We start from the raw sequence: 27,373 nt of genomic DNA, 5'->3' as shown, positions 1-27,373 counted from the left end.
CAGAACCAGACCCCAGAGCCTGGGGGAACACGGCCATACCTCCTCACACCAGTCAAGAATTATAGGCTAACAGGCATCACCTGCTGGGCAGAAAAGCACAGTGACCCGAGGCATCAAAGGGTGGAGCAATTTTCTAAGACACACCTGCAGGGAAACCAGATACTGAATATTTCTTCCCTTGGGACCTGAGCCTGTTTTGGTCTGGGAAAACCTGATTTGGATAACCAAGGAAACCATGCCTAGACAACAGAAAATTACAACCTACACTAAGGAAAACAAAGTTATGGCCCAGTCAAAGGAACAAATGTACACTTCAACTGAGATACAGGAATTTAAACTAATGCTAAATCAAATCAAAAAGTTTAGAGAAGATATTGCAAAAGAGATAGAGGCTGTAAAGGAAGCACTGGGCATGTATACGGCAGAAATCAAAAGTTCAAAAAAACAACCAGTAGAATATATGGAAATGAAAGGCACAACACAAGAGATGAAAGACACAATGGAAACATACAACAGCAGATCTCAAGAGGCAGAAGAAAACACTCAGGAACTGGAGAACAAAACACCTGAAAGCCTACACACAAAGGAGCAGATGGAGAAAAGAATGAAAAAATATGAGCAACGTCTCCGGGAACTCAAGGATGAAACAAAGTACAATAATGTACGTATCATTGGTGTCCCAGAAGGAGAAGAGAAGGGAAAGGGGGCAGAAGCAATAATAGAGGAAATAATTAATGAAAATTTCCCATCTCTTATGAAAGACATAAAATTACAGATCCAAGAAGCGCAGCGTACTCCAAACAGAAGAGATATGAATAGGCCTACGCCAAGACACTTAATAATCAGATTATCAAATGTCAAAGACAAAGAGAGAATCCTGAAAGCAGCAAGAGAAAAGCAATCCACTACATACAAAGGAAGCTTAATAAGACTACGTGCAGATCTCTCAGCAGAAACCATGGAGGCAAGAAGGAAGTGGTGTGATATATTTAAGATACTGAAAGAGAAAAACCACCAACCAAGAATCCTGTATCCAGCAAAGCTGTCCTTCAAATATGAGGGAGAACTCAAAATATTTTCTGACAAACAGACAATGAGAGACTTTGTGAACAAGACACCTGTCCTACAGGAAATACTAAAGGGAGCACTACAGGGTGATAGAAGACAGGAGTGTGTGGTTTGGAACACAATTTTGGGAGATGGTAGCACAACAATGTAAGTACACTGAACAAAAGTAACTATGAATACGGTTGAGAGAGGAAGATGGGGAGCATGTGAGACACCACAAGAAAGGAGGAAAGATAACGACTGGGACTGTGTAACTTGGTGAAATCTAGAGTATTCAACAATTGTGATAAAATGTACAAATATGTTCTTTTACGAGGGAGAGCAAGCAAATGTCAACCTTGCAAGGTGTTAAAAATGGGGAGGCATTGGGGGAGGGATGCAATCAGCATAAACTAGAGACTGTAACTAACAGAATCATTATATTATGCTTCCTTTAATGTAACAAAGGTGATATACCAAGGTGAATGCAGATAAGAGGGGGGGATAGGGGAGGCATGTTAGACACTTGACATTGGTGGTATTGTCTGATTCTTTATTCTACTTTGATTTAAGGTTATTTTTCCTCTTGCTGCTTCCTAGCTGTCATTTTTTTTCCTCTTTCTTTTGCCTCTCTACCTTCTTTGACTCTCCCTCCTGCCTTGTGGAAGAAATGTAGATGCTCTTATATAGATAGTGGTGAAGGTGGTGAATACATAAATGTATGACCATGCAGAAAACCATCGATTATTTACTTGGGATGGAATGTATGGTGAGTGAACAAAACCATATTAAAAAAAATGGGTTGATGACAAAACCTCGAGGGCAATATACTGAGTGAAATAAGCCAGACACATTAGGACAATTATTGCAGGGTCTCACTGATAGGAACTAATTACAATATGTAAACTCATAGACATGAAATATAAGGTACCAAGATATAGGACGAGGCTTAAGAATGGGGAGTGGTTGCTTAGTATGAGCAGAATGTTCAATTAGGATGAACTTAAATGTTTGGAAACGAACAGGGGTGTTGGTAGCAAGATGTGAGAATAACTAACAGCGCCGAATGGTGTGTGAATGAGGTGGAAAGGGGAAGCTCAGAGTCATATATGTCACCAGAAGGAAAGTTGGAGGTCAAAAGATGGAAATGTATAAAACTGAATCCTATGGTGGGCAATGTCCATGATCAACTGTACAAATACTAGAAATCACTTCATGAACCAGAACAAATGTATGACAATACAATTAGAAGTTAATAATAGAGGGGCATATAGGGAAGAACTATATACCTATTACAAACTATATACTACAGTTAGTAGTATTTCAACATTTTTTCATAAACAGTAACAAATGTACTATATCAATACTAGGAGTCAACAATTGAGGGGGGTTGGTTAGGGATAGGGGAGGATTAGTTTCCTTTTCTTTTTTTCTTTTTTCATCTTTCACTTTATTTCTTGTCTGGAGTAATGAAAAGTTTCTAAAAATTGAACAAAAATTAAGTGTGATGGATGCACAGCTGTCTGAGGGTACCCAGGGGCAAGTGATTGTACACTTTGGATCTTTGGATAATTGTATGGTATCTGAACAATCTCAATAAAAATGGAAAAAAAAAAAAAAGAGGAAAGATTAAAGGAGTAAACAGTAATGAGAAATAAATACTAAAAAAAAAAAAAAATGTGCTTTCATGAATTATAACAAATGTAACCACACTAATGCAAGGTGTTAATAATAAGGTGGTATATCAAACGTATTTTATGCATGATTTTTCTGTAAACCCACAACTTTGCTAATAAAAAAAAAATAATGACCACAAGATTAAGTATCCCAAATTTAGGCTTTCTTTAAAGTAAGAGATCTCATGTAAAACCCACTTTAATGAAGTGAGAACAAAAAAAAGGGATAGGTCAACAAGGTAAAAAAGCTTCCCCCAAATCTGGAGCAGCCATCTTATGTTTTGAGTTGTTTATGCTCCAATTAAGGCAGCACTTTGTTCAGTTAACCTCCATTTGACCTACAGAAGAAGCAAGTTGTTTTTCTGGGGCTAGTCATTAGTTGAACTGTAACCGATATTCCCTTGATGACAAAACTTCATTTAAGTTGAAAAAGAAAAATCAATAAACAGATGACCTGAGGACTAATGAGCAAGGAGCTCTGACCCCATCTATCAATCAGCCTTTCCCAAGGCACAGGGCAGCGGGCTGAGAATGTGAAAACCAGGGAGAGAAACTGGAGCAGAAAACAGGGAAAAGGATAGACCAGGCTATACGCAATTAGATAGGATACCTGGGAGAATGCAATTCCAAACGCCACACCAGCGATGATTCCCATGTTAGTCTCCATGAAACTGGTCACCAGATCATAACAACCCTGGAAATGGAGAGACATGGTCTCTGAGACATATTTTACCCAGGCCAGACTGAGCTGTGTTAACTTGCAAAGCCCCCACATATATTGCAACTTCAATTCAGGAAATACAACTGCGACTCGCCCTAGGAACTTACTAGCTTTCTTTTAAAACTTAAAACAAAAAAGAAAAACTTCGAACATACAAAAATACATAGAGAGTAGTACAATGAACCCGCACCTGATCATTATCCTAACAACACAATTATATGGCTAATTGTCTTTCATCCAAAACCCTGTGCCTCCCAACTGCTTGCTGGATTTTATTTTAAAGCAAATCCCAGACAGTACATTTCATCCATAAATGTTTCAGTAGTAGGATTAAATTTAGTAAGAAATCTGGAAAATCTATGAAGAGAACACTGTAGAGATTCAAAAGTAGACTTGAACAGATGAAAATGCATTCCACATCTTTGAACAGGAAAACTCAGAACTATAAACAGTATAGCATTTTGACAACAAATGACAAAATCTTAAATAAATAAAGCAACATCATCTGATTGGATGGAGGTGCTTGAACACCTGCCAACTTTAGGGAGTTTTAGGATTCTTCCTAAGAGGGCAATTAAGATTATTTGTTTAATAGGGAAAACCTATGTTCTAAAGTCACTTTTTCCGCAAACTTGCTATGTGACCTTGGACAAGTCACTTCCCCTTTCTGGAGGTCAGTAACTTCATTCATGAAATGAGGAAAATTTCCCTTTAACATACTATGAAATCTCTAAATGTCATTATTAAAACCAACAATTATCACCAAACTCAACATTAGTTTAAAACTGATATTAAAGCTAATCGCCTTTCTTAAAAATGATGATCTGGTTGGAGTTCAACAATGTTGCTAAACTAATTTTTTTGTTGTTATTCTGGACTACATTCCATCGACCTAGTACTGGTAGGAAATACCAAATTTTGTGCATCACCCATGATGCAAAGCTGAAGCTCCTGTTAAATGCCTGACATTGAGGCCAGGCAGCAGGATCCTGTGTGTGTTTATATTTGTTTGGAACCAGGCCAAATCAATCTAGCATCCTGAACCGGCTTATCAGTCCAAGAAGACTTGGTCTTTTCGCATTTTTTTTCTAAAAAGGATCTTCAACTTGAATATATAACATCAGTGAAAAATCAAGACACTAATAAACAGGGTAAAGGCAGCTCTTGTTTATCAAGAAAAGCACACTATGTTTTAATAACATCTGGAGAACCAAAAAAGAAAAATCTCCCATTTTTAAATTCAAATTTTAACAGTTTAACATTGCTCATGGCTTGTGAAAATTTGGACAAATCTGCATCTTCTAACGAGTGATACTTTATATGTTCATAGTCTGCACAGAAAAGGGTACACTGGCTTAAAAGCAGTGCTTTGACACATGTTTTCAATGCAATGGACAAACTATACTCCCTAGTTACCTAATGCAAATGTTAAGGGGGGAGGGTGGTAGGAAAGGAAATGCATTATAGCTCATGGGGGGAGTTCTGAAATTTGATTCTCACTTTATAGTAGAAGCTTACTGATTTCACTTTTACGAGTAAAACTATGTATCACACTTTTTCAAAAAGGGAGTGGAAGGGAGAGGAGGTTGGTCAGGAAGAAATCAAAGTGGGAAGGGAAGTGGATATTCTAACACTCCCAAATGGTGGTTGCCATGAAAGCACTTTGCCCTGCTGGCTCTCATTACTGTATCTTCGCCCTGTAGCTTTGGTCGGGCACAGGAATGAATTCCACACCAGCACCAGAGTTAGATCAGCTCAAAATATGGAAACACAAATTCGATAATACAAACCAGAGAGAAGTGAGGTGGGCCATTTCCTCACTCTGCAAAATAGTTTGGTATAGATTTATTTTTATGAACATCGGTTCTATACTTCAGCTGACTATAGTTTTCTAAAGTATTTCTATTCCATTTAAGGCAATTTCAGAGTCACTCAAATTATTTTTGAAGAACCCACTCCAAACATGAAGAGAAACCAGAAAACTGAAGTAACTGCCTGGCATTGGTATGTTTTTGGCAAAATGGTTCTCTCTAAACCTTGTTCCTCAAAGTGTGGTTGCTGGATGTGCAGAGCCAGTACCACCTGGGAGCTTGTTGGAAACGCGGAATCTTGGGCCCAATCCCACAGCCACAGAATCAGAGACTGCATTTTAACAAGTTCTCTGGATGATTCACATGCACATTAAAGTTTGAGAAGTTCCCTCATTCTTTTCAAATAAGAGAGCAAATCAATGAATCATATGGTAACCGGTTCCTTAAAATGAGAAGATGCAAGTGATTTTTCTTTGTTGTTGTTGTTTAAACAATACAAGACCCATGTTGACATAAATGCTTTCCACCTCCAGATTTTTCTGTATTATTCGCCATGTGGACACAAAAGCTCATTTTCTGGGTCTCAATGTATATCTGCTGACTGCAAGAGCTGCTTTGATATTACAATCGCAGGCTATGTTTGCATTTGCTCTTAAGTTCTCCACCAAACTTAGATCTTATCTGGCCATGACATCTCCTTTAATTTCCTAAAATGAAAGCCTGGCTGTCAGGTACCATGTGTGATAAACTTATGGAGATCTGCTAAGTGTCCTAGGATACATCCAGAAACAAAAAGTTAATTTGCTCACCTCATAAGCATGTCTAAATCAACACCGTTGACAATAAGTGGTGGGCTCTCAGTACTCCGAGTAGACAGCTAACCCCAGACAGGTTCTGAGAAGAGGTATCTCAGTAGCTGCCAACCACAGTAACTAGATCTCTTCCTCTTATTCTTACAAAAGTTCAAGGAATCCCTAAGGAGTAGGGGCATAGTCAACACTATTAACCAACTGAACCTGCAGACATTTAATCATCCTGCTTGCAAAACCAAAATAAAACATGCCCCCCCCCCCCAAACACAACAGTAAATATCCTGTTTAAGTGTTCCCACCTCCCTCCTGCTTTCTCCTAGTTATTTGTCCTCAGGCTGCTAGGTAAGACCCCTCTTTCTGTGCTATCAGAGTGTAGGGCTCAAGACACCAAAAGATCTATGGGGATGATCCATTTATTCTAAATACCAGGATTCCGTGTAACTAGAATGTGGCAGGAGTTAAGCCTTCTGGGGGAGGGAGTGGATAGGTAGGGGGCCTAACCATTATGAGCATCCACCCCATCCCCATCGACTGCCTTTTATAGATGAGGTGTCTGAGACTCAGAAGTTATTTATCGCAAAAGTTCATGTGGACATGAAATGAGAATGTTTTATGAAACTCGGTAGACAAATGTCAGATTTCTCAAGTTTTCATTTACTTGTTCTCCTCTGAGGCAGCCAGGCTGGAGAGCATTAGGGAAGTGGGACAGATGTTAAGCACTTTTTGCAGGTATCTGAAGTGCCCAGGGAAATAAATTTGGGGTAAAATAGAATTTGATGTGGGTGGAGGTGGAGCATGAGGTCAGTTTGTAGGTTATCAATGGAGTGAAAAAATGTCACCCTGTTCTTTCTTTCTGGAAATAATCGTAAAGATTATAGTTACACCATAAGAGATGCCTCCAAACTTGCTTCCAGGCATCAACAGAGGTCTTCTCTACAAGGACCTGCTGCATCATTTCAAACAAAAGACACAGTGTGGTGTGGCGGAAGACAAACTTCACCATTATCACCATTATAGCAGCTAACATATATCATTCTTTACTCTATGTCAGGCACTGCACGTTAGAAATTTCATCTCATTTAATCCTCAAATCAATCCATAGGGGCAGGAAGTATTATTATCCCTATTTCTAGATGAGGTATGTAAGAATGAGAAAGGTAATAACTTGACCAAGATTCCACAACCAGTAAGTGTCCGAGCCAGAATTTAAACTGGAGTTGGACTCTAGAGCCTGACCTACCAAGGCTCTGGTATGACAAATACCTCACTGCCATGGAGCACTTGCTTCCTTCCATAAATCTGAGTGTCCACCACATGCCAAGTATGCTGGGCACTTCATATGGTAACTGAGAAGTTACGAATTAAGAAATGATTATGATTACTGAATCATTGTATAGATATTTTTTACTTTCCATTATATTAGAATAGCCAGAGGGAAATACCTAAAATTACAGAACTGTAATCCAGCTGCCTTGATCTCTGATAATGACTGTCCAACTACATAGCCCTTATCTTGTGATTGTAAAAACCTTGTGACTGACCCTCACTTCTACCCCTCATCCTGTTATTCAACTTTAGAGTCTCATGATCACTAAAGACAGCCCCTAATGTTTATTAATGAAGGGCCTTGAGTCACCCCAGAACTAACCCACCCAAATTCCAAAGCTACTAAGCATGTAAGCAATCTGTGCATGCTCAATAATTAGATCATCTCTAACCTTGTCACCTCGAGCCATTGAGCTTCTTATTCTAAAACCTGATCATCTTTTGATATTATAAAATTATCAGAATTACTGCAGTTCAGGGACACAGATTTTTAGGCTGATCTCCTGCTTTGCATCTCGCAATAAACTCTTTCTCTCTTTGAAGCCCGGTCTCTCAGGAATTGTTCATTTGAGTGCATCAGGAAGAGAACCCACTGCTTTTGATTGCTATCAGTATGATGTGGGCGTCCACAAAGAAGCCAGAAGTCACCTTATTAACTACTGAGGGACAAATGAGGCCTCACTTTGGGTTTATAAGAAAATTCCAGTACAAACAGATATCCTCTTAGCTAAGGCAAGAAGCTGTCAGCACTGAGCATCTTGCTGAACCATGCCAATAGCAAACCAATAAACTCAGAATGACAAAATAAGCTTCCAGAATGGCAGCAATGCCTTGCAGCACTTATGCTACAAATACTAACATTAAATGGGTAAAATACAGAAGCCATCTCTTAACATTCTAATCTTGAGAGAATAGCTATCTTCTCTCTATGAATTATTCATTAGCTGGCCCAGATTACATAGAATTTTGAAAATATCAGAAGAATATAATATTATCTTAGAGAGAAAAGAAACTTTACCCAGTGGCTTCATAACCTCAGGTAAACTATAGTATTTCTCCACTTTTTGTTTTTATAGAAACATTTTCTATATGGCATTTCTCTAAATGTTAAAGAATGTAGATAGCCTTCACACTTGGTTGTATCATGTCTTCATGTTCTCTGTAAAGTGAAATAGAAAACTGATTTTCCCTTTTCTCTGACAACTGAAATTTCATTTCCATCATGTATTAGCTTCTAAATTTCTACTGACTGTCTTTTTCTCTAATTTTTTAGGGAGTCGAGATGGTGACAGTCAGCTGAACTGGAGTTGCTGATTTATTTTCCTATAGCAAAGAACTCCCTAAAACAAAGGCCACCCTCCTAGCAGAATCAAATGCTATCTGTCAACTCTATTCCTCTCTTCCAGCTAACGACTGGCACCCAGCTGCGAATAATTTCATGTATAGAAGGCATATTAAACAGAAAAAGGACACTGAGAAAGAAGAAAGCCAATCTTCCCTATCTGACATATAGCATCAGGGCTAAGAGGAACAACTTGCTAAACCTCCGTAACTGTGCCTGGTAGATCCTAGCAGAGAGAGAGAGAGAGGAATGCACGGCTGAGCTGAGTCACAGTTTCTCCTTCAGAAGTGGGCAGCTTCAAGTGGCTCTCTTGGGCAATTAAGGACCGCAGAGGAAGATTCTTGACTCCTTCCTGTACTACCACTTCTAATCTATTTGTCATAATTTCACAGAAACATAAAAGCTCTCCCCAAACATTCACCACTGATCTCATTATCAGGCCTTGGAGGAAGTAGATACCTTCTGGTTAACTTTGGTGGCAGCCACGGTCAGGTTGTGTAGCTCCTGGGGATTACAATCAGTTTCGTTCATGCAGCAACTAGGGGGGATGCCGTGCTCCAGGAAGTAGGGGCTGGTGCTCCAGTTGGTGTAGTTCTGCACGCCACAGCAGCTCAGCTATTAACAGGGAAAGAAAAAGGATAAAAGTGCAGTGGATGGAGGCGGTGGTTTCCTCACTTGCTGCCTGGCAGCTTTAAAAAGAGAAACACACACCACGCCCCTAAGACTGTGCACAGCTTTGGTGAAGCACCACTAACAGTTACACTCACTCAGATGCCCAGCTGAGCTCAGAGAAGGGAGTAAGTCCTAGATTACATATCTTGATGGCTTTTTTACTACTTCCACAGAACCGTGATTCTCAATCCTGGCTGAGCATCAAAATCACCTGTGTGATTTGGGGGGTTAGTAAAAGCTATAGATGTGCAGGTGAACTAAATCAGGATTGTTGATAGGGGAGTTCAGGCAAGGGTGGTTTAAAAAGCTCCCCAGAGGATCTACACTGAAAAGTGAATAAATATTTCAGAAACAAAAGAAGCACAGAGGGAGGGGGAGAGAGAGAGAAAGGGAAGGAGGGAAAAAGAGGGAGGGAGGGAGAGAGAGGGATGGCGAAAGTGGGGGAGGGAGGGAAAGGGAGAGAGAGATCAGGTGCTGGCAAACCGCGGCCCACCTCTAACTGTTTCTGTAAATAAATTTTTATTAGGACATAGGCACACCCATTCATTTATGTATTGCCTATGGCTATTTTCGTGCTACAAAGGTAGAGCTGAGTAGCTATGACAGAGACTGAGTGGCCCTCAAAGCTTAAGATATTTACTATTTGGCCCTTTAAAGAAAAGGTCTGCCAACCCCTGATATGGAGAACATTAAAACAAATAGGACAAAGCTATAATTAATTGGTGGATCTGGGTAAGGGGTACACAGGAGTTCCTTGTACTATCCTTACAACTTTTCTGCATAACTTTGAAATTGTACCAAAATTAATTATCAATAAATACATAAAAGTACTGCTTCTGGAGTAAAGAGAAGAAAAAGAAAACTGCCCCAGATGATCGTGATGGGCAGTGAGGCTTGGGCACCAGCACCTGCCACCGTCACTTCTCCAGACAGGAAACTTCTCTTCTGTTTCCTTCACATCCTCTGCAAGCACCAGACAGCTTAGGCCACTCACATTCCTGAGAGATTCTCAGTTTCTGCTAGGTCCACCCTTCACCCCCACCATACTGCCTGAGCCAGTGAACACAGGTCACCAGAGCTGTCCATCCAGCCCAAAGACACCACCTTCCAGAAAGCCACCTTTTGGGAGTAGTTCTAAGCAAGGCTGTCATGTACTCACTGCCTAACTCCTTTCCAAGAGTTTAGATTTTAAGGGCCAGCTAGCTTTCCTTGGGATGCTCACAATCCTTACCGATGAAAAGCACACCAGAGGGAGTGGTCATTCTTGACACTAATTACCTAGATACCTGGAGCATGGACAGGTATTGGATGTCAACCCTTGGAAAGGGCACTGGACAAAGAGATGGAGAACAGGAATCAACACCAGATGCCTACGAGCCCAACATGACCGGCAGACCACAAGTCTAAAACCCAGACCTCACAGTAGTTCCCACCAACCTCCTTCCTCGGAACTTACGCTGCGCTGCACATGATCCACTGCCCGGCTCCTCTCATCATTCCCATTGTAATTCTGCATGGCATCCGTGTAAGTCCTCAGGAAGGTATCCTTGATCTATGGAAGACAAGGAAGAAAGTGGTTCTAGCCCACTGCAGCCCACAATGACTCAGATTCATTCTAACTTCTACTCCAAAATAGCCTCTTCTGAAAGTCTGTGAATAAGTGTAGGCCAGGAAGGGAACGCCCTGTTTTTTGAGATAAAAGAGCTCAGAAAATTCTTGAAGGGGATCAGTAGCTCAGGAATTAAAAAAAAAAAAATTTCCCCTCACCCCCATTCTAGGGGAAGCCTGGCTTGTTAAATGACTCACTGAAGTAGCCAGTCAGTTTCTGAAATGGCTCAGGCCTAAGTTTTCTAGTAATTTTTAATTGATTAATACCCATCTTTCTTTTTATAACTTTCTCTGATCTTACTCAGAATAATGATAAAGGGCAAGCCATTGGGGAGGGGGGCGGGGGGCAGGAAGAGCTGATGTTTTGACCAGAAACTGATCCCTATTCTACAATTCAGGAGGAGGGCAAAACCAATTTTCACTTACCTGTCTTTAATGAGGCCCAAAAAAAGAGGTTAAAGAACAATACATTTTCATGTTAATAAAGTGTTGACAAAGCCCTATATCCTTCTCTATGAACATATTTGATCATGGATTAACTTGCAAGTTCTCTTCCCCTTGAAACCTTATAAAGATGGAGTGTCAGGTGTGTTATCAGGCAGCAATGCTTAGGGTAAAACTGACCCTTGATTGGTCAAATTCCTCTGGACTGGAAAGACTGCAAACGGCCATAATAATTACCTGGTGGAAAGCTTAGGGGTAAGTATGGTGACTGTGGTGAGTTGAATTATGTTCCACAAAAGAAAATACTTTCTTAATCATAACCCATTCCTGTGGGTGTGAACCCATTGTAAATAGGACCCTTTGAAGATGTTACTCTTAGTTAAGGTGTGGCCAACTGAATGAAGGTGGGCCTTAATCCTATTACTGGAGCTTTTATGAAGAGAAAGCCTGGAGGAGTAGAAGTCAAAGTCAAAGAAACCCAGAATAGAAAGGAGAGGAGATTGCCATGTGATGGAAAAGTCAAGTTAACCCCAAGGATGGTCAGCCGGCAAGAAGATGCTGAGGGAGGAAACAAGCTTCTAGCCTCTGAAACAGTGAGCCAATAAATTCCTGTTGTTAAGCCAACCCATGGTATGGTATTTGTCTCAGCAGCTGAGAAACTAAGACAGTGACTCTCATAACTAGGCATGTTTCTTCCTGGGATACTGGAAGCCATGCCCACAGGACAGTTACAAGAGATACTAGTTACTTGGAGTTTCTAAGTCAAGTTGACTACCATGCCTACCAGTGTCACTCCATTTCCTTGCACCTGAGATGGCTCTTGGAGTGGGGAGGAGTACACAGAATAGGCCCTGGGCCACTGTGGGGTCTCCTGCTGCAGAAACAAGCCTGCTGATGCCCTGCAGATGAGCTGTGTTTCCTTTACGACATCCTTCTGAGTAAATCCATGCTATGTCCCTATTATCAAATCACGTGAATCTGACCGTTCAGCCAAACTTAAGACCAATACTGGCGGCCGAAGAGTGCATTGCTACCTCTACCCACTCCACTCCTAAGTGTTTCTGATGAAAAGAGGTTAGGTGGATGAGAATTTCCAGATCCTAGGTGACATGGAGCCTACTTCCAGCAGCACAGGAGGAAAATGGGCAAGGGCCCAGGGGTTAGTGAGCAAGGCTGCTCCTGGAGTCTCACAAGGCTGTCAAGACTGGGACTTCTTCAGGCTTCACCTCACCCAAGCATAAGAAGGGTGGGGGAGGGATCGAATTCTAGATCAAGCACCACATGAAATGGGTTCTGGACGTCAGCTTTGGCAGCTGAGATGCTGCCTCCAGTAAAGGGAAACACCAGGGCCATAAGCAAGGAGCAGAAAGCACGTTAGGCAAGCTCTACTGGGAGCTTAACTTGGCCAATCACAAAAGCAGGGCCTGGGAGGAGATGATGCCACAGGGCCACAGCAACACTCAACCTGTGTGTTTTCCACCTATATCTTGCTATTTTTTTTTCCTTTCTAACACATGTGTATCCACTTCTGGCTTTACTGCTATTTCGGGAGTATAGTAATGGATTTGTAAGGCAGCAAGACAATTAGTTTGGCTTGGCTTTGAGTTTTAGAAATCTTCTATTAGACAGATAGACATTTATGCCTTGCTGCAGCAGCTATTTTAAAAGGAATATTTAACCTGTATTGAAGATCACTGCTTTAAAACAGGGTGGAGAATCCTTTTATGCAATAGTTATACAGAGAAATAGAGTGTGGGTCAACAACTAAAGTTTTGAGTTTGGCAAAATTCCTGCATTTAGAATTTTATTGGAATTTCAGCTGATACTACATCACATTACATTTGGAAAACAGTAATACCACTGGAGAAACCAGAGAGCCTATATGTACCCTCTACACATTTCAAGAGGTTTCAAAAATCTTCCTCTCAAAGACTCATTAACTGCGTTCTCCAATTTATGTATACTCACCTCATGACGAAACACAAACCCTGAAATGCCAGCTACGAGCTCAGCCAGGAACACCAGGGACAAAAACATGGCATACTGAAAATAAAGTGGACAAGGGCAAAGTCAGATATGTCAGGATTAAGGAGAATGCTGCTTTGGGGTAGGTTATGACTTTCTGGGAAATTAGACAAACCCTCACATTCCCCAGAGAAAGTTTTGAAAAAGTTTGAAAACACTCTTCTCCAAATCTTTCCACATGAGCCTAAATACAGGGGGGTGTGTCTCTAATATGCATAAGCATTTTGGGGTGCACATGCTGAAGAGAGCTCATCAAAAGACTGGCATTGTGCATGACAGCTAGGCTCAACACCGAGAAATCTAGAAGGGCCTTTCACAACAACTAAGATAGCCATTATTTTTACTGTCACAATCTTTGAGCTAGAAAGTACTCTGGAGGTCACAGGACCCAGTTCCGCCATATCTGGGTATCGTTCTTCCCACCTTCCTTGTGAGGTGTGCCGGTTTGAGTGTATTGTGTCCCCCAAATGCCATTATCTTTGTGGTTTTGTGTGGGGCAGGTGTTTTGGTGATGGTTGGATTTGCTTGGAATGTGCCCCACCCAGCTGTGGGCAATGATTCTGATGAGATGTTCTCATGGAGGCGTGGCCCCACCCATTCGGGGTGGGCCTTGATCGGTGGAGCTACATAAATGAGCTGACTCAGGGGGAGGAGGAGAGTGCAGCTGGGAGTGATGTTTTGAAGAGGAGCAAGCTTGCTAGAGAGGAACGTCCTGGGAGAAAGCCGTTTTGAGGCCGGAGCTTTGGAGCAGATGCCAGCTGCCTTCCTAGCTAACAGAGGTTTTCCGGAGGCCATTGGCCATCCTCCGGTGAGGGTACCCGATTGCTGATGTGTTGCCTTGGACGCTTTGTGGCCTTAAGACTGTAACTGTGTAGCAAAATAAATCCCCGTTTTATAAAAGCCAATCCATCTCTGGTGTTTTGCATTCTGCAGCATTAGCAAACTAAGACAGATTTTGGTACCGGAAGTGGGGTGCTTTTGCTGCTGAGTTTGCAAATACCAAACATGTTGGAACGGCTTTTTAAATGGATAAGGGGGAATTTCTGGAAGAGTTGTGAGGAGCTTGACAGAAAAGGCCAAAACTGCTTTAAAGAGACTGTTTGTGGAAATATGGACTCTAAAGATACTTCTGATGAGGACTTGAACAGAAATGATGAATGTGTTGTAAACTGGAAGAAAGGCGATCCTTGTTTTAAAGTGGCAGAGAATTTGGCAAAATTGAGTCCTGGTGTCAGATGGAAGGAAGAATCTGGAAGCAACAACTTGGAATACTTAGCTGAGGAGATCTCCAGACTACGTGTGGAGGACGTATCCTGGCTTCTCCTTGCAGCTTATAGTAAAATGCGAGCAGAGAGAGAGAAACTTAGAACTGAACTCTTGGGTTCAAAGAAACCAGAAGTTGATGGCTTGGAAAATTACGGGCTTCCAGTGGGTAGAATCCCAGAAGCTACAGCCCAACCTGAGGACAAGCCAAGATTGGATAAGGAGTTAAGCAGAAAGGATTTGTGGAAACTCCTATTGTCTGATGGCTTTGACCCCTGCATGCTTCATGCAAAGCCAACAGAATTTTTGCGAGATCTTTATAGACGGAGCCATTGCCGGTCTGGACTGGAGGAGACAGACAAGGAAAAAATTAAAGGAAAAATCTCTTCAAAGACAGAGCCATGGAGGTTGAGGTCTGGAGTCAAGAGGTTTAGGGCTGGGAGAGCAGAGCAGCCCACATGCATGGAAAGGGTGAGTTTGCCCTGGAGATCGAGGGCGGGCTTTCCGCCTCGATGCTCTGGAAGAGTTTTGCCACCTCAGGTCCCAAAGAGGGTGGAGCACATTTCCAGGGAATTGGGGAGAGCCTGGCTGCCACCACACTGTTCTGAAGGGGTTGAGCGTGTGACCCGGAGATGGAAGGGAATCCGGGAGCTGCCCCGATGTTTGAGGAGGGTGGGGCCGAGAAGGTGGTCTCCCCAATGTGTGGAAATGTTGGAGCACTCACCTAAGTGTTTGGAGAGGAACGGGCTGCAGAAAAGGCCCTTGGGAAGGGTTAGGCTCCCACTCTCTCAAGCCCCAAGGATGCAACATTGTTCTGTAAATGACTCTCGGACTTTGAAATCTAATGGACTTTGTCCTGTGGGTTTTAGGAACTGTTTTGCTCCTGTTAACCCTGTTTTCCTTACTGTTTCTCCTTATGGCAATGGAAATGTTTATCCTATGAATGTCTCTCCTTTATATATTGGAAGCACATAACTTGTTCTAGGTTCACAGATCCACAGCTAGAGGGGAATTATGCCTTAGAACTGACCAAGCCTAAACTGATTTTGATGGGATTTTGTACTTAACTTTTGTTACTGAAATGATTTAAGTTTTTGTGATATTGTGATGGAATGAATATATTTTGTATTTGGAAAGATAATGTCATTTTGGGGTTCAGGGGGTGGAATGTGCCGGTTTGAGTGTATTGTGTCCCCCAAATGCCATTATCTTTGTGGTTTTGTGTGGGGCAGGTGTTTTGGTGATGGTTGGATTTGCTTGGAATGTGCCCCACCCAGCTGTGGGCAATGATTCTGATGAGATGTTCTCATGGAGGCGTGGCCCCACCCATTCGGGGTGGGCCTTGATCGGTGGAGCTACATAAATGAGCTGACTCAGGGGGAGGAGGAGAGTGCAGCTGGGAGTGATGTTTTGAAGAGGAGCAAGCTTGCTAGAGAGGAACGTCCTGGGAGAAAGCCGTTTTGAGGCCGGAGCTTTGGAGCAGATGCCAGCTGCCTTCCTAGCTAACAGAGGTTTTCCGGAGGCCATTGGCCATCCTCCGGTGAGGGTACCCGATTGCTGATGTGTTGCCTTGGACGCTTTGTGGCCTTAAGACTGTAACTGTGTAGCAAAATAAATCCCCGTTTTATAAAAGCCAATCCATCTCTGGTGTTTTGCATTCTGCAGCATTAGCAAACTAAGACATGAGGGTTATCTAGCATCTGTGCAACCTCCATCTAGTAGCTATGAGTCCCTCCCTCTACCCCTCCACTCCCATCCCCTGCAGCCCATTCAGTTTCTAGATAATTCCAATTGCTGGAAAGACTTCCTTTCCCTTGGCCACAAGTCTGTCTACTTGAGATTTCCACTCTTTGGTGCTGGTTCCACTTTCAGGAAATACAAGGAACCAGCCCAACCCCAATTCTATATAATGGCCCTTCATATGTGTGAAAACAGCCATGATGTGAACCTGCTGCTTCTCTTTGTTTGAGTAAATCCCTTCAGTTTTCTCAGCCACACCTCATATGAAATGGCTTCAACACCCCTTCATTTGGAATTACATCCTCCCCATCCTGGCTGAAAGACAAGAAATGTGCACAGGAGGATTTTCCTCTTCAGAATGGCAGTTATTCCTGAATACAACGCTCCTTAACTTAGGGTGAGGGAGGTGGGGTGGCGGCACTACTTACTGCTCTCGTTCTAGACACTACATGGAGCTTCCAGTCTTTACAAAAGCAAATATGTGCTACACTACTGACTAACAATGTTTAAAAGCATCTAAAAACCCTTAATGCTTCTTGCTCACATCATGCATCTTGTACCTGCCAAGTTGAGTATGAACGTGTGTGCGCTACGCAGGATTATGAAACATTAAGGGTTTCCATTTTTGTGACATTGAAAGCAGATTAAAGGAAAGACAGTCTATTCCTTACCGAGAAGAGAAGGTACATGCCTTACAATCTGTTTCTGCTCATCTCAAAAATGAAATACAATGGTTCTGAATGTTTGGTATGGCCCTCAGTGACACTGTGGAATTTGGCTAGACTGTACACGGCCATATTACTTACCTGCAAAGTGTGTACATATGTCATGGAAAGTATACATATGAGCATAGGATCATAAATTATTTTTCTCAGCTAGTAACACATATATTAAAAGAAGGAAATATTGGCATAAAATGCCAATTTCTTTCTAAATATTAATAAAATACCCTAAAAACACTTAAAGCACAGCCACTAAAATATCAAATGCCCAATAATGAGTAGAATATCCTATGTACATTACTTTTCTCTTTCAATGTCATACAAAATGCAAAATACAATTAGAAGCACACTTTACTTTAGAGAGTGCCTCACACCAGCCCTAGACTCCACCATTAAGTCATGCAGGAAAGTTACTGTCAGGAGGCAGGCGGTAGAAAGGACATTTGAATTGTCGGGCAGAAGTCCTCCTAGGTTTGAGTGCTTGCCTTGCCAGAAACTAACTCTTAGGAAAGAGGCAGCCTCTCTGGGCCTCCGTAAAGTGGAAATGGTTATTTTCAGTCATTTTGTGATTAATGAGGTTACACGAGGACTGTGAAATTCTAGACTGACAGTTAACCAAGTGACTTCCACTCTCGTCAGCCAGAACAGCAGTTCTCTGTCTTGGAGAAGCTCCCTGCCTTCAGAAGCTTCTGGAGGGTAGCCTTCAGAAGGCCTTGGCCAAAAGCCAATTGGAAAGAGCTTGTACTACATATAGGTGGTAGGGGTTATAGCTTTTTTTCAAAAGAAAATACTATAGTAGAAATAGTCCTGGTTTTGGAAAAAGATATATGGATTGTAATCCCTATTCTCCACCTATCAGCTGTGTGAACTTGGGCAGGTTATTTAATTTCTAAGTCTCCATCACATGAAAATATGAAAATGTGACTGACAACAAAACATGAAAATAAGACCTAAACAAAACTAGAGTCACTAAAAAGATCAGTGGTTGCCTGGGGTTTGGGGGTAGGAGTAGGGTGAATAGGTGGGAGCATAGGGCATTTTTAGGGCAGTGAAATTATTCTTTATGAAACTGTACTGGTGAACACATGACATTATGCTTTGGGGACAAAGGCCCAAAGACGTTATGCCCTTACCACTAAAGACCTAAGTCAGTTGATGTCAGAATCAGGTCTCAAGACCAGGTCTCCTCCCATGTTTGGGACAGATTACTTTTTTAAAGTCTTTCTTTTCTGTGCCTCTGAAGTTAATTCTCCACTTCCTACTCATCCCATTAAACAAGAGGTTCACAACACTGGCTGTACAATAAATCCTTTTAAACAAAAGTTTCTTTTGAGGAGAGGCCCTTGTCAACCTTTTATCTGAAAATTCTTCAACATTAATTCTTATCAATGAAGAGCATAGTAGAGCAGAGAATTAGGCCAAGACTCACAATATGAGCATTTCAACAAAGACTGTCCTTACCCTTTGGGAAACATCAACACTTTGTTCTATGAGAGCAAAAGCCCCTAGCACTGGCCTAGTAAGCAAATACTTGGCACTGCATCAACCCTCAGAGCAGGGAGGCTCTGGCTTAGCTCGATGCCCACAGCACTGAATCAGGCAGTGCAGGTTTAGAGAAGAGTAGGCACATGTATTCAAGCATGGCCAGGCTCAAGGAGGCAGAAAGTATTTCTCCGATGGGAACTTGGAGCGGAAAGTCTGCTTATGTTCAGGATGCTGCCTTCCTCACTAAAGCTGCACATCACATGCTTGAGGAGATTTCTAAGACAAAGTTCAAAACTGGAGCAGGGCATCCTGCCAGGAGGATATAAATGGCCTACCAGAATTGCTGGCCATTGCTATGTCATCATCTATCTCGAGGGACCAGGGCTGGATGTATTATGCCAGGCTGGGTTTGGGGTTGTGTTTCCCTCTAGGGGATAAAAGGATGGATCAGGTTAAGTGTCTGGACTAAAATTAGAGTCAATGAATATTAAGGTCTTGTCTGTGATCTCAAGAAGAGCTACTTCACCTTCATATCATTTATACTTTTAAAAAGGAAGTGGAAAAGCAGCATGCTGTTAGGGCATACTCACCAGTTTCAGCATCCATGGGCTGCCGCGGCATGTAGCAAAGCATCCGAACAGGCCAAAAACGACGATAGTGGTGCCAGTTCCAATGAGCACGTAGGGAGCATTGGTGGAGTTCTCAGCGATGAGGGAGATATAGGTGCCGAGAGTGAGTTTGCCCCAGACTCCAACAGCCAACAGGATCACCCCAGTGATCTGAAAAGGGAGAGCGGGGAGTGTGAATCCATTTCTGGGAGAAGTGAGAATCAACACAGAGCAATGTGGCCTGAATCTGGAGGCTCAAGTTTCCATGAGCAAGAGGGCACTGGCTGTAGGATTCCCTGAAGAGTGGGAAATGTCAGAGATCTTTAAAATTATCATGGAGTAAAGGCACTTTGATTTTGTATGATTGGATCTGCCCCTTACACAATCCCATATGCAGTTACTGTGTTAACCGGAAGCCAAGTCAACGACAAAAATCTCTTTTTTTAAGCTGCTTAAAATGTACATCTTAAGACAAGTCTGAAAACCTTCCCCAGCTGCTGCCCCAGCATCAAGCTGGATATATCCCCAGTTAGCATTCGAGTCATCCTCTTCAGGGGCGTGTGTGTATGCAATATGTTTTGAGGGCACCCTGCACAATGTTTTAAGGAGGGTTTGAAACTCTCCATAACTGTTTCAAGTTATTACAAAAAATAACTTGACTATTACTGAAAAAAAAAAAACTCTACAAAAAACATGTTTAAAATATTTTTCAATCCATATTGACATGCTGCCTTATTTAACAATATTTTATTCAATATAAAACAACGAAGGAAATGAAACAGAAGCTGGAATTAGATGTAATGGGATTTGTTAAATCCCATTAACCAGTCCAAAGGGAATCCCCACAGCAAGCCTAAAATCTAAAATCTTATATCAGTCAGGCCCCCAGATCAGAGGATAGTCTCAGAGCTGCCTTCCTGTCTATCTCCTGCAATTGACACACTCCAGCAGCTTTAGCTGCTAGAGCTGGTGGTTGGATTTGAGTCTCTAACCATCTCCCCAGTTGATCTCTCCTCCAGTTTACCATAGCTTAGCAACTCGTTCAAACCGACAGCCTCCTAAGTGCTACCATTTTTGACATCCTAGGAGACTCAAAAGCAGCCTGGGTGTCCCAGGGAGCACTTCCCCAATTTTGTCCAACCCTGTTGCCCAATATCCCACACCAAACACCTCAGATTCCTGCCCAAATTGCCCACTCAAGTGAGGAAGCAAGGTGAGAAGCTGGAGAAAACCAGCATGATACAAATCAATACCCACCTCTCCAAGGGTTCCCATTTCAATCAACACACTGTTCCTTAGCATCTGTAAGTGAACACCACCAAGTACATGCTACACAACAAACCAAATGGCTGGGTCAGTGCAGAAACCTAGGCCTCTCCCCTTTAACTCTCTGAAAACTCATTTCTGCAACTTGGAACCACTGGGCTCCACTATCATTTTGTTTCTCTGTGCAGGAAAAGGATTGGACCCTGTACCTTTCCCACCATTGAGTGAGGGTGGGCTCCACCTATTTGTATGTGTGTGTGTGTGGGGGGGGTATCCACAAGCGAAACAATGAGAGCTTGGGTGATACTCCTCACCCCCGCCTCCATAGCCCCTCTTCTCTATAGAACCATCACCGTAAAAGACAGAATTGATAGCTTTAATTCTGGGCTACCTTTATAGGGCAAGGGTGAATAACTGTGATGTGGTCCAGAGGAGAAAGTGTTTGACATTAATATTTGGGAGAAGGTGACCCAGAGGAAGTCTATTCCTTTGAAAAGTTCCTTAGTGAGTTAAGAAAACCAAGAACCCAGATGTCGCTGTGAAGAGTTCCAAATCCTCTGCTGACACCTGGTGGTTTGTTGAAAAAGTATCTTCCTTGAACATCCTCTTCTGTCATACATACTCCTCCAAATGGAAACATAACAAACTTTTTATCCAGTGGGACCTAGATTTAAGAATCAACTCTCAAGGCAATAATGCTGGGGAAATAGCAAACTGAGGATAAATAAGGAAAGATTAGACTGGGAGGAAATGGTTGGGCTTCAATGTGCCTCTAGGTGAGGAAGATCATATTTGGTGGTGGTAGTGGTGGTGGGTTGGGATGGGTATTGGGAAAAACTGCCAGGCAGTTGAAGGGAAAAAATTCAAGCAAAGGGTTAAAGATCAATAATACACAATAAACTAGCACTTTCTCACATTTTTCCCACTATAAAACTGCTTCTTATCAAGGATAAGAAGCATACAAAGTTAAGACAAAAACAATGTGATTTTTTTCTTGGTTCCTGTCAACATGGACACTCACCCACATGCATACATTTGCAAGCACACACAGGGGAACCATTTGTCAAACATCGGCAATGCCAGGTTCTTTTGATACGTCTTCTGCTTTTGGGGCGCAATAAGTAAGCTCAGAGCTCACCAAAGCAGTTTTGGGCTGAGCCCCTCAGAGACCTCAAATTCCTAAATCAATTGGCATACTTTAGCTTTATCGTGACAGTTTTGCTCCTTTCTCAGAAGAATCTATCAGCAAGCAGCAAATGGCATGGTTTGAGGGGGGAGACAAATCTGACACCATAGATAAACCACACAAGTGGCCCGGTGAAGGCATCACCATCACCTTCCCCAAATCAATCACAAGCTCCCAAATCAACCACAAGCCAGGAGGACAGGCCCAGTGCAATGTCAGGGGCAGCCAGACTGAAGCACTCCGCTTCTTGCTTATCCCAGCATCTCATTACAGCTCGCCATTTTCTGCATGCTTTACAGCCCCAAATTTATGGGTAGCAGATTAGCTCTGGCTACTACTGATTTATGCCCGGAGATGAGGCTGAATGAAACTATAATTGTAGCTTTAGAAAAGTTAGATCAGAACTAGAAAAGCTTCTGTGCACTAGTACGTATTACTTTAAAATTACACTGAAAGAAAACTACAGATGGGTTTGGCAATATACCAAAGGGTGTCCAAAATGCTCTGGATGAGACAGTTCTCTTTTTTTTAAAAGCCTTTCATTATAATAACATATATACAACTTAAAATGCCTCATTTTAACCACTTTCAAGTGTACAATTCAGTGGTATTAACTACATTCACAATATTGTGCTACCATCACCCAAATCTATTACCAAAACTTTTTCATCACCTACCTCAAACAGAAAACTCTGCAACTATTAAGTAACAACTCCCTCCTCCCTTCCACCCCACCCCTGGTAACCTATCATCTACTATCTCTCTCAATGAAATGGAGGTTCATTCTAATCCTGAAGTGGATACCAGGGGAACAAGTAGCAGAGATAAATCATTCCCCCTTGCTCCTGCCAGGTCAACCCAATAAATGCTGGAAGTTTCCCTACAGCCCTTGCAGGGAGTCCCGATCCTGAGAAAGAAACCAGGGTTATAGGACTTCCCTCTTTCTCACATGTCCAGAGTCAACTGACTTGGGCCCAGTCCCTTTTCAGCAGCAGACCACAGACCTTCTGATTAAAGTGCATCAGCTCCTCTCATGCCTCATGAAAAGCTGCACCAGGTTTATGTCTGAGAAGGCCAAGTCCACATTTTTCCTCACTAAATCTACAATAGATGGTTCTGTGAGCCCTACCTTCTACATGAATGTATACAGATTATTCTAATGGTGACACAAGTTCATATTTAGCATAAGCAATTAAATAACATACAATAGAAAATTGAATTATAGAGGCATAAACTATCTAGAAGTGACTCCTGCCTAAGAAGCTATATGGGATAGAAAAGCATAGCCTCTAAAAACCAACCAAAAGAAACCCAAAGAAGAAATCACAGGCAGAAATCTCAGTACATAGTATTTTAGGCGAAAGCTACAATTCAGTCATTCCAGAGGTTTACAGGTTAATTCACAGTCAGCAACTACATGCAATGGTACTGGGAAATGTTCTCGCATTCCAGATCATTCTATAACTCAGAAAAAAATGCATGACACAGAAACTCCATACACACCATCAATCATTAAAATACAAGTTCCTCAGAAGTTAGATATTAAGAAGAAAAGTAGCCAACAAACTATTACTTCAGCTGATTCTTATGTGAGCATAGATGGCATGCAGAGGGGACCCGGGGTGGGGGGCAGTCACTGCACAGTGTTAAACCTGAATCTATAGGGGTGTATAAAGGGACTAGAAAGGCCAAGAAATCAGCAGCTTCTACAATCTTCTGGTCTTCTCTTCAACCTTGAAGAAGTAACAGTGTGAATCTGTCATATTTATAATTTAAGATTTTATTAGGAGTTGCATGTATGTATACTTGCATGTTAAGACAGATTAAGAACCAGAATTCATTGGGGTTTCTGGGATGACATAGGCATGCTCCAGATGGATGGCAGAAGGAATGCAGAATATTTAAAAGGTAGGTGAATGGACAGGATCTGGACTGTTAACCTGGGTTAGGAGACCCAGCCCTCAGTAGTTTTGTCACTAAATAGCTGTGTGAGTTTGAGCAGATCACCTAAACTTTCTGGGTCTCGGTTCCCTCCTCAGGAAGATCAAGAGGCTGAAAAATCTGACTTCCAATGCTCCCCCCCACCTCTACAGTTTAATACAAATCTGAATCTCAAACCTGACATGCTTATTCACTCTGAAATATATTTATAGATGTGCCATTGGGCAAATAAGCAAAAGAAAGTTTATAAGGTTCTCCCCATGACTGACAAACCATGAGCAGTGAGGGTAGGGAAGACCACTCGTTTCTGGACTCGAAGCCCACTGTTCTGCCAGCAATCCAAGGTGGAAAGAGGCTCCTAGGAAAGAGAGGGACGGAAGAATGCCCAACAGGTCATGCATTTGTGGTTTTACATAGACATCTAATAATTCACAAGCTCAATGGCATAACAAGCTTTTCTTTTATATGAAGGTGACCCGACTATCCTAATAGCAACATGACATATGCTTTGAGTTGTTTCTTTCTAGGCAAGTATTTTTGCTGATTCAACCATTCTGCCCTGTCACTCCTGTGTCTGTGTGCACATGTGTGTATACCTGTGTGTGGAAGAGCACACATATTACACGGCTGAGCGATTAGTGGTATCGTTATCAAAAGGATAGGAAAGTTGAGAAGGAGGAGGGGAGAAGTGAGATGATTTTAAATTCTGACTCATTAAAACTGAGTTTGAGAACAGGAAATCTGTTCTGCTGGGTTTGAGGTAACCAAAGGCTATACACAGACAACATGTTCAGAAGACAGTAGTGAGTGTGGAATTGGAGTGAGTCAGAGCTGCAGGTGCCAGCTGAGGCCAGAGGTGACATCCGAGGGACACAGAAGCAGAAGAGAGTGGCAAGGACGAACACGAAGGCTTGAGGAAGACTGTCACTAGAATGCGGGAGGACAATGCTGGAAGGAGAGATGGGGAATGGTGAGGAGAAGAAGGACAAAGCGGACAAGTCTGTGATGATAGCTGCCAATGGGAGGAGGAGACACGAAAGACAGAGACTTTTTTCTCCTCTAAAGGCTTATAGGAAACAGAACACCAGCAGTTTACAGACCCTAGGTATGCCAATGAACAGACATGGTCTTCTTTAAATACTACAAACCCAGTAAGGCCCATTAAGATTATTTTTGTAATTAAAATATTACTTCATCCTATAGTCAATTCATAGAATTGAAGTTTCAGGAGCTGGGTCATGAGCCGAGTGACCTGTCACAAACTCTAGCTTCTACTTGGATTTTATCAAGGCCCATATAGCCAGGGTCTGGAGTGCAGATTGTCATTAACAGATCACAGATGTTTCTGAAAATATAAAAAGGGCTTTGAACAGCACTATGAAAAGTCAGGAACTGCAGCTCTGGCTGTGCATGGGCCCACCACAGGCTCTTCTTCACCTGTGTAGTGAAGCAACTGACCATTTTGTAGGAAATGGCACCAGACATGCTGTAAGATCCGCAAACAATGTTTTCTTCTCCCAGTTAGCTTCTAGATGCAACCACCAGCTTGCACCATTCACGTCACATATCCGCACCTTCGTTGGTCATCTATAAAATGACAGGACTGGCCCAGGTGACATCTACAGGGTCCCTTCCTGTGCTGGTTTGACAGTTAACTAGGATGCAGACCCCACTGGTCAACAACATTCACCAAGGACCTGTACTGCTGGGTTCTGTACTCAGTCCTGGGGAAGTCCAGCTGGGGGGTAGAACAAGCAGGTGGCTGGTTGGAGACTTGAATACTCCATAACGTCCTGGAAGCCCATAAAGTGATAGAAATTGATCAATATGGTGATAACAATTTTTGAATTAAGAATAGGGTCTGAACATGGTAGAGATATTTGAAATAGGCCTATCACATAAAATCAGGGCTACGCAGCTGCTAAACTCACAAGAAAGACCACTTTATTAAGAGGGCCTTTTACTACATGAATAACTAAATCCCTTCAAATGAGGCCCAAGTAGCTCAACCTTATTCTTAATTCCATTATGAAACGAACAAGAGTCACAGGAAAGTTCTGGGCATGTTATTAGGGACTCTGTATATCCCCACTGGGGAATAAGAAAGAATGGGCAGCTCAAAACTGGTTTTTCATCTCCTCTGTGTTATTCTAAATCAAGTCTGGACTTTAGGCCTCCTCCCCCATAAAACCAAATCCCCAAAGAAAGACCCCAGAAGCAAAAAAGAATTTCCCTCCATGTTTATTAGTACATTGAGAATTGTTACATGACATCAGGGAAGAATTCTAAGGGCAGCTTATTCTGAGCCTCTAGGCATGACTTTTTAAGTATAAGTATTGTTGAGTTTGCCTTGAAAATGTTTACAAGAGAACTCAGGTTTTTAATTTATACTAATAGAGAGTCTTACCCCAATTCCAAGTCTTCAAGAGTGTGTGAAGGGAAGAAGAGAGTGAACTAGAGGTCAAGATTGTCTGGTGTAGCTCACATCTCTGGTTTCACTGATGACCCAGATATATAAATAGACATCATACAAGTGAATGCCTATTAGGGATTGGGATCAGCAAAGCCACTTATGAGGAGACTTATGTACTCACAAATCAGGACCAGCTGGAGTGGTTAAAGTGACAGAAGTTTAATATTTGGGGGGATTCCTTCTATGCCACATGCCCATCCATAAAATCCCAAAGTTGATCGCACTTGTATTTAAAATCTGTTGACACAGTTAATACACACGGAGGCCAGGTGAGTGCCAGGAGCACCAAGAATCTTAGCACTGTCAGGGGGCGGTCCACCAACACTGAAGGAAGAGTTGTGGAGAGAAACCACTTCCTTTGCTTCCACTCCTCAGGTGAACTGGGCCTGGTCCAGCGCTGTGAGATTTATCAAATTTTACACAAATGAGAAAAGAACCTTTACCAAAAAGATCATGCTTATCAACAAGAGCTACAATTATATTAATGCATGTTGACAGAAAGTTTCTGCTGACCACACGTTTATCCTGTCCTGTATTGTTAATTGTGTGCACACCAAGATTGTGCCTACTAAAGCTTCAGGCTGTGCCTGATTTTCCAATGCAATATGTCACTCAATCACTCTGTCCTAATATTGTACCCACTTAAGCAGAATCATTGCTTGTCTGACTGTGATTCCCCATTTTTACTTTGGAAGCTGGTTCCTGTTCCTGGAGTACAATGTATCTCTCGAACTTGGAGCTCAATAAATATATAATGAATCTTAGTGATGATCTATCTCATCATCACATTCAGCTTCTCCAGTAGTGGCTGTGTCTTTGGGAGCAACTGCATGGGAATGAACCTGGATACAACAGTCCTGACAAGGATGCCACAAATGTGAACCTAAATGCCAATTTGTGACCGAGCAGCATACTTCTCTCTCATGATTATGCTGTTGAACAGATTTGGCTTTCCTGTAGTTCTAATGGGATCTAATGCAACATAATGCCAGAAGAGGACTATCACAGGTTGAGATGTGTCCCCCAAAAAGACATGCTCACGTCCTAACTCCTGGGCCTGTGAATGTGACTTTACTTGGAAATAGGATCTTTGAAGATGTTATTAGGATGAGGTCAAACTGGACAAGGGTGGGCCCTAGTCCAATATGACAAGAGTCCTTATAAGAACAGAAAATTTGGACACAGAACCAGACAGACAAAGGGGA

At 42.2% G+C, this 27,373-nt stretch overlaps 1 protein-coding gene across 1 annotated transcript in view; it reads right to left on the bottom strand.

Annotated features, from left to right (window-relative positions):
• TSPAN7 (tetraspanin 7) overlaps positions 1 to 27,373 on the bottom strand; it is a 171,260-nt gene that overhangs the window by 11,068 nt on the left and 132,819 nt on the right. Inside the window, exons 2-6 of the mRNA XM_037822173.1 lie at positions 19,285 to 19,473; positions 13,428 to 13,502; positions 10,864 to 10,959; positions 9,195 to 9,350; positions 3,334 to 3,417 (exon numbers count right to left, since the gene is read on the bottom strand). Coding sequence (XP_037678101.1) covers positions 3,334 to 3,417; positions 9,195 to 9,350; positions 10,864 to 10,959; positions 13,428 to 13,502; positions 19,285 to 19,473 — 600 coding nt within the window. The remainder of the gene's footprint in view (positions 1 to 3,333; positions 3,418 to 9,194; positions 9,351 to 10,863; positions 10,960 to 13,427; positions 13,503 to 19,284; positions 19,474 to 27,373) is intronic.

This window comes from Choloepus didactylus, chromosome X (genome assembly GCF_015220235.1).
Source record: "Choloepus didactylus isolate mChoDid1 chromosome X, mChoDid1.pri, whole genome shotgun sequence".
Classification (NCBI taxonomy): domain Eukaryota; kingdom Metazoa; phylum Chordata; class Mammalia; order Pilosa; family Megalonychidae; genus Choloepus; species Choloepus didactylus.
Note: the sequence above shows the minus strand (reverse complement) of the source record. Positions and strands in the feature narration are given on the sequence as shown.